The sequence below is a fragment of the Martes martes genome (genome assembly GCF_963455335.1).
Source record: "Martes martes genome assembly, chromosome: 9".
Taxonomy (NCBI): Eukaryota; Metazoa; Chordata; class Mammalia; order Carnivora; family Mustelidae; genus Martes; species Martes martes.
This window is the reverse complement of record NC_137896.1, coordinates 25,819,984-25,833,352: the sequence shown is the minus strand read 5'-3', so window position 1 is coordinate 25,833,352 and position 13,369 is coordinate 25,819,984. Positions and strand designations below refer to the sequence as shown.

The following is a 13,369-nucleotide window of genomic DNA, read 5'->3' as shown; positions in this document are numbered from 1 at the left end:
CCCACTGGGGATTAAGCCCCTCCATCCAGACACTGGCTAGAGTGGGTCCCTGTGGCCTCACAGGACAGGTGGGCACTGGACACATCTCATAGTCCCAGGGCTGGCAGATATAGAAAGCTGTGGACCCAGGCCACAGAAGGGACCCACAACCTTCACTCATCAGTCCACCATTAGTTTAACAATCCCACACCACATTTCCTAAACTCATGCTCTGTTCCATTTAACCATATCACTCCCATACTTACCTCTGGTGGCCTCCCATCTTTAAAATAAAATCTAAGGGATGCCTGGGTGGCTCAGTTGTTTAAGCATCTGCCTTCAGCTCAGGTCATGATCCTGTGATCTTGGGATCAAGGCCCACATTGGGCTCCTTGCTCAGCGGGGAGCCTGCTTCTCCCTCTGCCTGCCTCGCTTCCTGCTCTGACAAATAAAGAAATAAAATCCTTAAAAAAATAAAGTAAAATAAAATCTAAGATCCATACGATGGCCTATGAGGTCCAGCCCCTTTCCAACTCTCTTCTTTGCCTATCACACTCAGGCCAAGACAGCCTTTCTCTGTTCTATGAACACACCTATGTTTTTCGGCCTCTGGGCCTTTGCACAGGCCTTTCTCTCTGCTTGGAACTGGATTGTGAGCCCTAAAAGGTCAGGGGTTGTTATGGTTTTGTTTGGCTCTATATCCCCAAGCACTTAACTTGGTAAGCAACAGACACTCTTAATAAGTAATTCTCGAGTAAATGTACTTGACCTTTTCTGTTGACTTATTTAGTCTTTACAACAGCTATATCAGCTCCCTTTTCTAGAAAATAAAACAAGAACTCAGAAATTAGGCCATTTGGGACGCCTGGGTGGCTCAGTTGGTGAAGTGCTTGCCTTTCACTCAAGGTCATAGTCCTAAAGTCCTGGGATCGAGTCCCGCATCTAGCTCCTTGCTCAGCGGAAATCCTGCTTCTCCCTCTGCCTGCTGCCCCCACCCCTCCCCCCTCCGCTTGTGATTTCCCTCTCTCTCTGACAAATAAATAAATAAAATCTTAGAAAAAAAAAAGGCCATTTGTTGAGGGCCACACAGCTAAGATTCCAACACCAGAGGGAGGCTTTTTTCACATCCCCCGCGTGTATGGGTGTATGGGGGGCATGGGAGAGAGGTGGTACAGCACAGACCAGCTCCCAGATTCTACATGCTTGTGGGCTTCCCAGAGGAGGAGGTGTTGAGCCTGGGGTGGAAAGTTGGCCACTTGGGTCTGCCAAGTCCCTAAGAAAGCATCCCAAGCGCGAAGAACGGCAATGAACAAAGGTGCGGAGGCAGGGTGATCAGCTCCTCCCACTAGCAGACTCCGACGGCCAGGACACACCGCCCCGTAAGTCCCCGTAGCTGCCGGCTGGGGGTCTCTAGAGACAGGACCCCCGTGGGCGGAGAAATCGAGGAGAAGAATCACTCCGCAGTGTCCCTCCCCAGGCAGGGGGCCGGGGCGCCCCCAGGGACGCGGGTTAGGCGCTCCCACGCCCCGCCGAGGCAGGACGTTCCCACACAGGGGTTGGCCTTGGGAAAGGCAGTGGGGCGGGCGCAGGGGCGGGCGCCCAGCGCTCTGGCCCTTCTGCGGGCCCAGTCTCCGTTACTCGCTCTGCGGACCCAAGTTGCCCTCAGCGCTGAGCCGCGAGGTGAGTGAGTGAGTGGGAGAGCCTGGCTGCCGGAGCCTGGCGGGTGAGGGATGGGGCTTGGACCCGAACTTCCGTCACCAGTCAGGGCCCGAGTGGTTCCTGCCATCGGAGAGGGTCAGGGGGTTTCTGGCGGCTCAGAGTCAAGGACTTCTCGGGAATTAGCTTCTTTCTGCGCGTGGGACGCCATCTCTTTCTCTGGTTGTAGATTACTCCTTCCCTCTCACTATATGTGGGGCTCCCCCACCTACTTATCAATGACAGGGAGCCCTTCCTTCCCAGATGTGGGGGTCCCCTCTCAACACATGGTACAGTCCCTCCTTGTCTGTAATTATTGGGTGCTCCTCCCTCTCCCCAGATGTGAGGGGCCCTTTTTCTTTCCAGAAGTGGGATACTCCCTTCCTCTCCCAAGATGCGTGCTCCTTTTCCTCCCTCTGACCCAGTTTGGTCCTTATCCTCCTCTAAATTCTCCCCCAAATCCTCCCCCCACCCACCCCAACCTCCCTGGGATGCCAAACCCTGAGACTTTCCTGGGAGTAGGGGGCTGGGCTCATCCTGTGGGCACACCCCGCCCCCCGCCCCCACCAGATTCAGCAGAGCAGGCTCTGTAAGCACGTAGGCAGCCAATTAGGGGGGAAGGAGTGGGGGCCAGACCTTCTGTGCAGAAACCTTGGCAGATGGCCCTGTGAGGAAAAGAGGTAGTCGTGGGACCTGCTCCCTCCCTACCTGGAGCCCCACTCAGTTTCCTTTGGGAGGGGGAGCAAACCACAGAGGGAGGGTTCCCAGCTGGGCCTGGCCAAGCTGGGGCTGGAACCAGAACCCAGGCCCCGCAGCCCCAAACTGTTGAGACCCTGCTTCAGAAGTTAGGCCTCCTCCCATTTCTTGGAAGGTTAATTGAGGTCCCAGGAGGGAGGTTCCAAATGTCTAGGATCCCCATCCACCTCCTTAGGGATAGCAGACAAAAGTACAAGAGTCAGGGGCATGAGGGTGACCTTGAAGTTCTGGGACCCTACCATCATAGCACTTGTGAAAAAGGGTTTCTCTGTGTGGGCTACGTGGGTAGGGGCGAGGGCAATGTGGGGGCAGGGCTGACACACACACACACACACGCACACAGATGTTCTTCAGAGCTGCCTGGAGCTTGGTGCTGAGGAAAACAGGACCCGGGATGCGGGGGACCCACAGCCCAGGAAGCGCAGGTAAGACCTGCACGCCCACCCCTGACCAACTCCAAGGCTAGGGGTGGCCTCCGGCCTTCAGGCTGCTCTGGGCCTGCTCCAGACCATTTCCCACAATCCCACTCCTCTGTCCTGGACCACATGCCTCCAGGACATGCAGCTCACATTTGACAGCACCCCTTCCATTTGAAGCTTCCTCAGGGCCTGACCCCCCAAACCTCAGGCGCCTAAGGCCTTTGTGTCCTGAGGCGGAGGGTACTGACAGAACCTGGCATCTCCTTTCCAGATGCTAGTTAGAAGAAAGGCACCTAAAGCAGGAGAGACTTCAACCAAATAGCAGAAGGGCCTTCCGGACCCAGAATAACAACAGATCACAGTTATTGAGGCCTTACTATGTACTCCAAGTTGTGATCAACATTTCACACAGATTAACACACTTAGACTTCACGACAGCCATGTATGGCGGATGCTGTGCTACTGTCTCCATTTCTCAGATGAACAAACTGAGGCCCATAGACCTACATATTAAAAGGGCCAAAGCAGTCCCATGCCGTCCTGGTGGTAGTACCGATGCCTTCCGTGTGGGCATCTCTGGTATCAATAAACACAAGCTTTATCGAGACCCTCCCAGTGCCCAGCTTTTCTCTGGACCCCCTGGACACCCATGTGGAGCCCTTGAGGGCTTAGCTGGCAGGGAAAGCTTGCAGGAAAAGAAGCCAGGAAAACCGACCTCTAGCGGTATAACTTAGGGAGCCCCTCCCGTGTATACCCTTTCGAGTATAGTACCTTGAAACTTCCCACAGCAGGGTGAGGTAGGTTCTCCTATTGGCCCCACTTTCCAGAGGAGGACATTGAGGCACAGTGAGGTCGAGGGGCCTGCTGGAGCTGGGGTGGGCGGAACTGGGGCTCAAACCCAGCTGACTCCAAAGGTGTGCCCTTGACCCCGGTCAGAGGCATGTGGACAGCGCTCTACAGTTTGCAAAGCGGTTCCACGTCTGCCATCTCAGTTCATCTCACTCGGTCTTTGTCCACCCACTGCCTTTGCCTGACATGCCCGCCTCACATCCAATCCAACCAGAGAGCATGAGATTTGAAGCCAAAGAGGCTGAATCATGGCTCTGGCCATGCTCCTTGTTGCTCTGTGAGTTTCAGCAAGTCACTTAGTTGTTCAGTTTCTCCATCTGTAAAACGGAGAGAGAACAGTCTCACCGGGCTCAGAGTGATGTGGAATAAATGAGTCAACTCCCCCAAAGGCCTGAGAATGGCTCCTGGCCCACTGTAAGTGCTCAGTAAATGCAGCCCTCTTTTTTTTTTTCCCCCAAATATTATGGGGAGAACTGGGATGTTCCAGGGGCAGCCTGAACTCAGCTCTACCATTGCCCCTGCAGCCCACCGCGAGGGGAAGATGCCGCCCTACACCAACTACCATGCCCAGCGCTCCTACCCCATGCCTGATGAGCCCTTCTGCACAGAGCTCAACGCTGAGCAGCGGGCCCTGAAGGAGAAGGAGAAGGGCAGCTGGACCCAGCTGAGCCACGCCGAGAAGGTGGCATGTAGGTGTCAGGGTGGGGCTGGCTGGGCGGAGTGGGCTGGACGGTGACTCTGAAAAGGGCACCTGGGTGGCTCAGTCATTTAAGGGTCCGACTCTTGGTTTTGGCTCAGGTCACAGCCTCCCATGCTGAGGTGATGATCTTAGGGTTGTGAGATCGAGCCCTGCAGCTGCTTGAGATTCCCTCTCCCTCTCCCTTCCCCTCTCCCTCTCCCCCACCTCTCTCTAAAATAAATAAGTAACTTAGTAAGTAAATATATAAGTAAATAAAATCTTAAAAAGAAAGAAAGAAAGACCGCTACCCAAGACAGCCAGAAATCCCCAAATACCTGATCTGAGGGGTGAAGTTCATCATTTGTTTGTTTATTCTTTTATTCAGTCAGCTCTTTGTGCACAGCCAGATGCTAGGTGATGCTGGGGACACAGGAGTGAATCACCTTGATGGTTCTTGCCATTGGCCTAGGGCTCCCAGTTCAATGAGGGAATGGACACAGACCCGGAAAACTGTAACACGGGCTATGTGGCTAGGGTGAGGTGTGTCCAGGGGGTTGTGAGGACCCGCAGGAGAGAGAGACGGAATCCTGGTGGGCCTTCCAGAGGAGGACATGTTCTGGTTGGCCTTGAATGGTGGGGAGGAGGGTGTCGCCTGGCAGTGGGAACAGCGTGGGGAGAGATACGGAAGCAGGAAAGCATGGACTGTCTTGGGTATCACTGAGTGGTGTGGGGAGGTGGGACAGAAAGGCAAGGTGGGTGGGAGGGCGGGGACCTGACCCTGGGAAACGGGAGGGATGTGTCCTGCCCACCAGAAGTTCCCCTAAACGACTCTGATATTTGGAGCCTGCTCCTGGCCATGCTTTGCCTAAAGGGGATGCTCCATAAGAATTTGCTGAATGGACAGCCTCTGCTGCAAGAGTGGGGAGGCTGGGGATCCCTGAGGCCAAGACTTGGCCCAGGGTCCTGGGAATGGATACACACGAGGCCCCTCCTTCCCCACCCCTCCTCTGCCTCCAGTGTACCGCCTTCAGTTCCACGAGACCTTCGCAGAGATGAACCGTCGCTCCAACGAGTGGAAGACAGTGATGGGCTGTGTTTTCTTCTTTTTTGGATTCACAGCTCTGATGATTTGGTGGCAGCGGGTCTATGGTGAGTGGCAACCCCTCATCTTGCTACAGCCCTGGGCCGTGCCCGTGTGGTCAGAGCCACCACCCCAGCTCTTACAGGGTGACTATCCTGGCACTCATCTGCAGAGTTTTGAAAAGTCCTCCAAGGAGGTGCAGGGTGAAGGGCAGAGCATGGCTGCCTGGGTTGGGATGCAGGAGCTCGACTTCTCTGGGTCTCAGTTCCTTCATCTGTTAAATGAAAATAATAGTGCCCACATCACAGGGTTCTTTTGAGGATTTAACGGCTGTAAGCCAGTGCCTGGTACATTATCATGAATGGAGCCGTTACTGATTGCTGTTAGTAACTATTAATTTTTCCGTCACAGAAAGTGTCCAACAAACGAGAGCTTAAACAAGATACAGATTTTGTTCCTCTCACAAAAAAGGCCAGGGAGAGTATGGAGACTGAAATATCAGGCTCCTTCTGTGGGGTTGCACGACTGTCCTCCCTGTGTGGCTTCCTTCTTGCCATATGAGATGGCCACTTCGGCTCCAGCCTTGAAGGCCTACCTTCCAGCCAAGATGGGGGGGGGGGAGAGGAATGCCCCTCCTCTTTAAGGTCCAGAAGTTGCCCGCATCCCTTTTGCTCACCTCCTGTTGGCTAGAAATGATCACGTGACCGTGTCTAGCCACAAAGGAAATTGGGAAATGTAGTTTTTAGCTAGCTGGTCCCATGCCCAGCTAATGGCTTATGACTACAGAAGAGTGATGCTCCAGGTGTGGTCTCTGAACCAACATCATCATTTGGGAATGCTCAGAAATGCAAATTCTCAGCCCCTGTCTGGATCTACTAAGTCAGACACTGTGAGAGGGAGCCCAGCCATCTGTGTTTTAACAAGCTCTCCAAGTCATTCTGATGCCCACTCAGCTTTAGGAAGCACTGCTCCAGAAGGGACGGGGATGTTGGAGGAGAGCTGGCAGCCTGTGCCCCAGCTTTTCACCTCCCACAGCCTCACCTTTCTTCTTCTGTGAGAGTGTGATGGGAATTCCTGCCTTGCATGAGGAAGAAATGAGGGAGACTTTGGGAAGAATTCTAGTCTAGCCCAGTGTTTGGTGCTGACAGGTGCCATAAAGATCTTTTCTTTCTTTCCCACCCACTGGGATAGGAAGTCCCAGTGAGGAGGTCTGACAGGCTGAGTCAGCCTTAGAGCAAATGGACCAGGAAGTCCAGTCTGAGCTGGGTGGGGAGGCCCACGGTCCCTCATGCACACACCTCAAGGCACCTAAAATGCCTTTGAGTGCCCCAGCCTTTTAGCGAACTACTGCCCACTTCAGATTTTTAAAGTGAACACCCCTTCCTCACCTCCTACTTCCAACCTCCTTAGGAAGCAAAAGAAACCATCTCATCCTGGGCCCTTCTCAGTCAGTGGGAGCAAACTCAGTAATTGTAATTTGAACCAGTGCTCCTATTCCGTTGGGCCATAAGGTAAGGAAGCGGGCTCAGAAAGGGGAAGGAGCTTGGCCCAATTCCCAGTGAGTCAAAGGCAGAGCTGGGACCAGAACCCAGAGGTCCCTGCAATGAAGCTTTAGCAGGGAGTCTGGTGGGGGGACAGACAGGGTGGAAGTGGGGTCCTCAGTGCAGGGCGTCCTAACCCTGTGACTGGAGACCCTGGCTCAGGGGGACAGGGTGGAGGACTTGCAGGGTCCTGAGCCACCCTTGCCCCCACCCCATGCCTTCCCCGCAGTGTTTCCAAAGAAGCCCATCACCCTGACGGACGAGTGGAAGGCCCAGCAGCTCCAGCGTATCCTGGATATGAAGGGCAACCCCGTGCAAGGCCTGGCCTCCCGGTGGGACTATGAGAAGAAGGAGTGGAAGAAGTGATGCGGCATCAGGGCTGACCTCCCTGCAGCTCCACTCCGGCCTAGAGCCTGTGGAGGGCCCTTTCCTCTCCTTAATGCCAATAAAGCAGGCCTGTTCTCTTCTGTCTTCCATCTCCACCTCAGTCTTTACTTGGCACGAGCCCTAAAGTATACCTAAGATTGAGTACTGGGGTGAAGGAAGGGGAGGCATAAGCCACTTTCCAGGGGCCCAGAGCCCAGCCAGTCATGGAGGGCTTCCTGGAGGAATAGGAGCTAGGTTTTAAGTCTTAAGGATCTGCGGCTTTCGGAAAGGGAGGAAGGAGAAGGGAAGGTATTCCAGGTGGAGGGAGTGGCTTGAGCAAAGGCACGGGCTTATTCAATTATTAGCAAATATTTACTGAGCACCTACGGTATGCCAGGTACTAATCCAGGCCATGGGGATGCAGCAGTGAGTAAGACGAAGTCTCTGGGCCCATAGAGGAGGCATTCTTTTGTGGAGGGAGACAGAAAAACGAATATGTAATGAGTGCTGTAAGGAAACAAAACAAAGCAGGATAAAGGGACAGAATTAAGGTGCGCCTGGGTGGCTCAGTCGGTTAAGTGTCTGACTCTTGGTTTTGGCTCAGGTCATGACCTCAGGGTCTTGGGATAGAAACCTTGTGTTGGGTTTCATGTTCAGCTCCCGACACCAGTTGGGTGTATGAAAATTCAACTCAATTCTGACATGCAATTCGGAAATAGCATCACAGGTTAAGGGTTCCGTCCTACCAGAAGCCCTGCCCCCGACTTTTAGACACCAGTCCCCAGCCCAAGTTACCTGTGCTTCTGACTGACTGGCTAGAAATCAGAGGATTCCACAACCCGCTCCCTGGGTTTGATTAGTTTACTAACACAGCTCTCAGAACTCAGGATTACTCGCTGGATTACCAGTTTCTTACAAAAGGACAGAACTCAGGAACAGCCAGATGGAAGAAATGCAAAGGACAAGGCATGGGGAAAACCACGGAACTGCCCTGCCCCCTCCAGGCACTGCTCTCCGTGCATCTCCACGTGTTCACCAACCCAGGAGCTCTCCAAAACACCCGTCCTTTGGGGGTTTTATGTAGTCCTCCTTACAGAACCATGATTGATTAAATCATTGGCCTTCGCAGAATGATTCAACCTCCAGTCTCTCCCTCTCTCTCTCTCTCTCTCTCTCTCTCTCTCTCTCTCTGGACATGGGTCGGGGTGGGTGTGGTGCTGTGGGATTCAAAGTTCAACCCTCTAATCACATGGTTTGTTCTCTGGGAAATCCTTAGGTGGAGCCCCAAAGTCACCTTGTTAACATAAGAAGCGTCTCCTTCCTTGCTCTGATTCCTTAGCAAATTTCAAGGGTATTAAGAGCTCTGTGCCAGAAACTGGATGAAGACCAAATTTATGTATTTCTTATTATAAATCACACCATCACAGACTGGCATGACAAAATACCACTGGCTGAGTGACTTAAACAACAGAAATGTATTTTCTCACAGTTCTGGAGGCTAGAAGTCCAAGATCAAGGTGTTCGCAGGATCGGTTGCTTCTGATGTCTGTCTTTGGCTTGCTAATAGCCACATTCTTGCTACATTCTCATGGTACTTTCCTCCGTGCATATGTGCGTCCCTGGTGTCTCTCGGTGTTTAGATTTCCTCTGCTTATAAACATGCCAGTCCGATTGGGTTAGGGCCTTTCCTAAAGGCTTCATTTTCTCTTCCTTGCCTCTTTAAAGACCCTATCCCCCCAAACCACTACATGCGGAGGTTCTGGAGGTTAGGACTTCAGTGTATGCATTTGCAGGAGACGCGACTCAGCCTGTAACAGTTGGGGTTCAAAATTATTCCACTGTCTCCTTGTTCTGGGAGCATCGGGCACCTAGGGCATTTTCTTCTCTTGGCAGAAGTCAAAGACCCCTGAGGGGGCAGGGGGATGACTAGAGACCCAGGATGCTCTTAATGGCTGGGCTCACATCGAGCACACACAGAATCCGCACCACATTCCACTGGTCAAAGCAAGTCCTATGGTGTTCCAGTTACTAGTGCTGCCTTACAAACTACCCCAGAACTTAGTGGCATAAAACAGCCATTGTATTATGCTCACTAATTCTGTAGGTCAGGAATCCAGTCATTACTCTTTGCTTCTGTTCTAGAATGTTTGAGGTCTCAGCTGGAAACACTCGAAAGGCAGTGGACAGAATCTTCTGGAGGTGTTTTCACTCTGGTGGTTGATGCTGGCTGAGCATTAACCTGAGCCAGACAGCTCAGTTGGCGCTGTCAACCGGACATCCTTATTTTGTGGCTTTCCCAGGTGGTCTCTCTGTGTGGGCTAGTTTGCACTACCTTGGAACATGGTGGATGGGTTCCAAGAGTGAGAATTCGAAGAGAACAAGAAGGAAGCATACTGCATCTTCATGATCTAGCCTCAGAAGACACATAGCATCACTTCTGCTGAACGCTGTCGGTCCGGGCACTCGCCAAGTTCCACCTACGTTCAAGAGGGAGAGGACATAGACTTCCTGGCGTGATGGTTACAATGAGAGATGTAAGATGGATATGAGATGGGAGATACTGTTGTGGCCGTCTTTGGAAAATACAGGATATTTGGAAATATCCTCCATCTGAGTACACATGATGAATGTGGAGTGGGGGAAAAGGCAGAATTGTCAGCGAATGCTACATCCTACCACTGACAGTGTAGAAACAATCAACACAGGGGTCCCTGGCTGGCTCAGTCGTTAAGCATCTGCCTTCAGCTCAGGTCATGATCCCAGGGTGCTGGGATTGAGCCCTGCATCAGACTCAGTCTGCTTCTCCCCATCCTGCTTGCTGCTCTCCTGCTTGTGCGTGCTCTCTCTCTCTGTCAAATAAATAAAAAAAATCTTAAACAAACAAACAAACAAACAAACCAGGGGCACCTGGGTGGCTCAGTGGGTTAAAGCCTCTGTCTTCAGCTCAGGTCATGATCCCAGGGTCCTGGGATAGAGCCCCACATGGGGCTCTCTGCTTGGCTGGGGGTGGGGGTGGCAGTCTGCCTCTCCCTTGCCCTCTGCCTCTCCCTCTGCTTATTCTCTCTCTCTCTCTCAAGTGAATAAATAAAATCTGAAAGAGAGAGAGAGAGAAAGAAAGAAAGAGAGAGAAATAAAGAAAGAGGCCTCCAAAGTTCTTATGGAAAATTTTAAACACACAGGAAAGACTAATCTAACAACCTCCACGTACCTCCCTGACACCCACAATTACCACAATTATCTGTTTTATCTGTTCTTGGCCCACTCACTGCCCCATCTCCACCCCTGAATTATTTATTTTTAATTTATTTTACTTAATTAATTTTTTAAAGTTTTTTTTTTATTTTTACTTTTTAAGAGGAGGAGGAGAGAGAGAGCACGCAAGCAGGAACACCCACTATCCAGAGGGAAAGGGAGATTTTTTTTTTTTTTTTTTAGATTTTATTTATTTGTCAGAGAGAGAGGAGGAGTGAGAGAGGGAGAGAGAGAGAGCACGCGCACAACCAGAGGGAGGAGCAGGGGAACTTCAGAGGCAGAGGGAGAAGCAGGCTTTATGCTGAGCAAGGAGCCCCGATACAGAACTGGATCCTGGGATCAATGACCTGAGCTCTAGGCAGACACTTAACCTACGAAGCCACCCAGGAGTCACCCCCACCACCCCTTTTTTCTTTATTTTAAAGATTTATATATTTGACAGAGACAGCTAGAGAGAGGATACAAGCAGGGGAGTGGGAGAGGAAGGAGCAGGGAGCCCGATGCAGGGCTCCATCCCAGGACACCTGGATCATGACTGAGCAAGCAGAAGGCAGAAGCTTAATAACTGAGCCACCCAGGTGCCCAGGAGAGGGAGAATTTTAAGCAGACTCCATGCCCAGTGTGGACCTGGACGCAGGGCTCAATCTCACAGTCCTGAGATCGTGACCTGTGCTAACAAGAGTCAGAGACTTAACCGAATGAGTCACCCAGCCACCTTCTAAGATTTTATTTTAAAATAATCTCTGCATCCAGTGTAGGGCTTGGATTTACTCCCCGGAGATCAAGAGTTGCACATTCTACCAACGGAGCCAGCCAGGCAGCCCACCCCAGAATTATTTTAGATAACTCGTGTAACATCATTTCATCTGCAAATACTTCAGTGTGTGTCTCTAAACAATAAGGACTATTTAATGTATACGACTCCAATACTATTAATATACATACAAGTTTTAACAATATTTCCTTAATATCAAATATCCAGTAGGTATGCACATTTCTCTAGGTGCCTCATAAAAGTTATATTTATGTGAATTTTTTTGGTATGAGGATCCACTTTTTTTTTTTTTTTTTTTTTTTAAGAGAGGGGAAGGCAGAGGGAGAGGGAGAGACAGAATCTTAAGCAGGCTCTGCACTGGGCTCCTTGAAGGGCTTGATTTCAGGAGCCTGAGATCAGGAAACTGAGATCATGACCCGAGCTACAATCAAGCGTCAGATGCTTAGCCGACTGAGCCTCCCAGGCACCCCAGGAAAGAGGGTCCACCTTAAAGCTAAAGATTGCAGTTGGTTCATCTACGTCTTTGGTTTTGCTAAAAATGTAATTCCCTTCCTTTTTCCTTTATTTTCTGGAAGAGATTGTGTAGAAATAGCGTTCATTCTTTACACATTTGGGTGAATTCTCTGGTGAAATCATTGTAGGTGGTAGGGTGGGTGGGTATTTAAATTACTGAATCAATATCTGTGATTGTTACAGGGTTATTCAAATGACCTATTTTACATTGGGTGAATTGCGGTAGCTCCCTCTAAGCCCAGCTTTTACTGTATCCCAGAAATTTCGGTGTTTTGTGTTTTCATTTGTCTCTAAGTTTTTTCTTATTTCCTTTGTGATATCTTCTTTGATTTATTGGTTAACAGTGTGTTTTAAAAATGTCCATATATTTGTGAATTTCCCGGTTTTCTGTTACCGATTTCTATCTTCATTCCAGTGTGGTTGGAGAAGATACATTATATGATTTCAATCTTTTAAGTTTACTGAGCGGCACCCAGTTGGCTCAGTCCCAAGAGCCTGTAAGTCATAATTTCAGGGTCGTGACTTCAAGCCCCACACTGGGTGTGGATTCTATTTAAAAATAAATAAATGAAATAAATTTGTTGAGGCTTTTTTTTTTTTTTTGTGGTTTAACATACAGGTATCCTGGAGAACATTTCATGTGCACCAAAGAATGTGTATCCTGCTATTGTTGGGTGGGGTGTCCTATAGATGTCTGGTAGGGCTAGCTGGGTTTCTGGTTTGTATTTAAGATGTTTATTTATTTGTTTGATGGAGAGACAGAGAGAGCCAGAGAGCACAAGCAGGGGGAATGGCAGAGGAAGAGGGAGAAGCAGGCTCCCAACTGAGCTGGGAGCCCAATGTGGGGCTCGATGCCAGGACCTTGGGATCATGACCTGAGCCAAAGTCAGAGGCTTAACCTACTGAGCCACCTAGGTGCCTGGGGCTAGTTGGTTTATAGCGATGCTTAAATTCTTGATTTTTTCTCATTTCCTTTCGTGTGTATTTTAAGTTTTTTTTTTTTTAAAGATTTTATCCATTTATTTGACAGAGAGAGATCACAAGCAGGCAGAGAGTCAGGCAGAGAGAGAGGGGGAAGCAGGCTCCCTGCCGAGCAGAGAGCCCAATGCGGGGCTCAATCCCAGGACCCTGAGATCATGACCCGAGCCGAAGGCAGAGGCTCAACCCACTGAGCCACCCAGGAGCCCCTAAGATATTTTCGTAAGTATCATGTCACCATGGGGATTACAATTAACATCTTTTAAAAATTATTTATTTATTTATTTGAGAGAGAGAGAGAGAGAGAGAGCATGAGCGCACAAGAGGGGTAGCAGCAGAGGCAGAGGGAGAAGCAGACTCCCCATTGAGCAGGGAGCCCGATGCAGGGCTCCGGGATCATGACCCGAGCCAAAGGCAGACACTTAACCAAGTGAGCTACCCAGGCGTCCCACAATTAACATTTTAAATTGACAATAATCTTGCATT

General features: G+C 50.6%; 1 protein-coding gene across 2 annotated transcripts; it reads left to right on the top strand.

Annotated features, from left to right (window-relative positions):
• Positions 1–1,176: 1,176 nt before the first annotated feature.
• Positions 1,177–7,474, top strand: COX4I2 (cytochrome c oxidase subunit 4I2). Of its 2 annotated transcripts, none has more exons than XM_080814451.1 (5): positions 1,177–1,659; positions 2,774–2,855; positions 4,223–4,387; positions 5,395–5,526; positions 7,229–7,474. In XM_080814451.1, the coding sequence occupies exons 2-5, from the start codon at positions 2,774–2,776 to the stop codon at positions 7,363–7,365; spliced, it is 516 nt and encodes a 171-aa protein (XP_080670577.1). In that variant the 5' UTR covers positions 1,177–1,659; the 3' UTR covers positions 7,366–7,474. The 2 variants fall into 2 exon arrangements, with proteins under 2 accessions (XP_080670577.1, XP_080670578.1); XM_080814452.1 differs by having other exon boundaries at positions 1,263–1,358.
• The last annotated feature ends 5,895 nt before the right edge of the window (positions 7,475–13,369 follow it).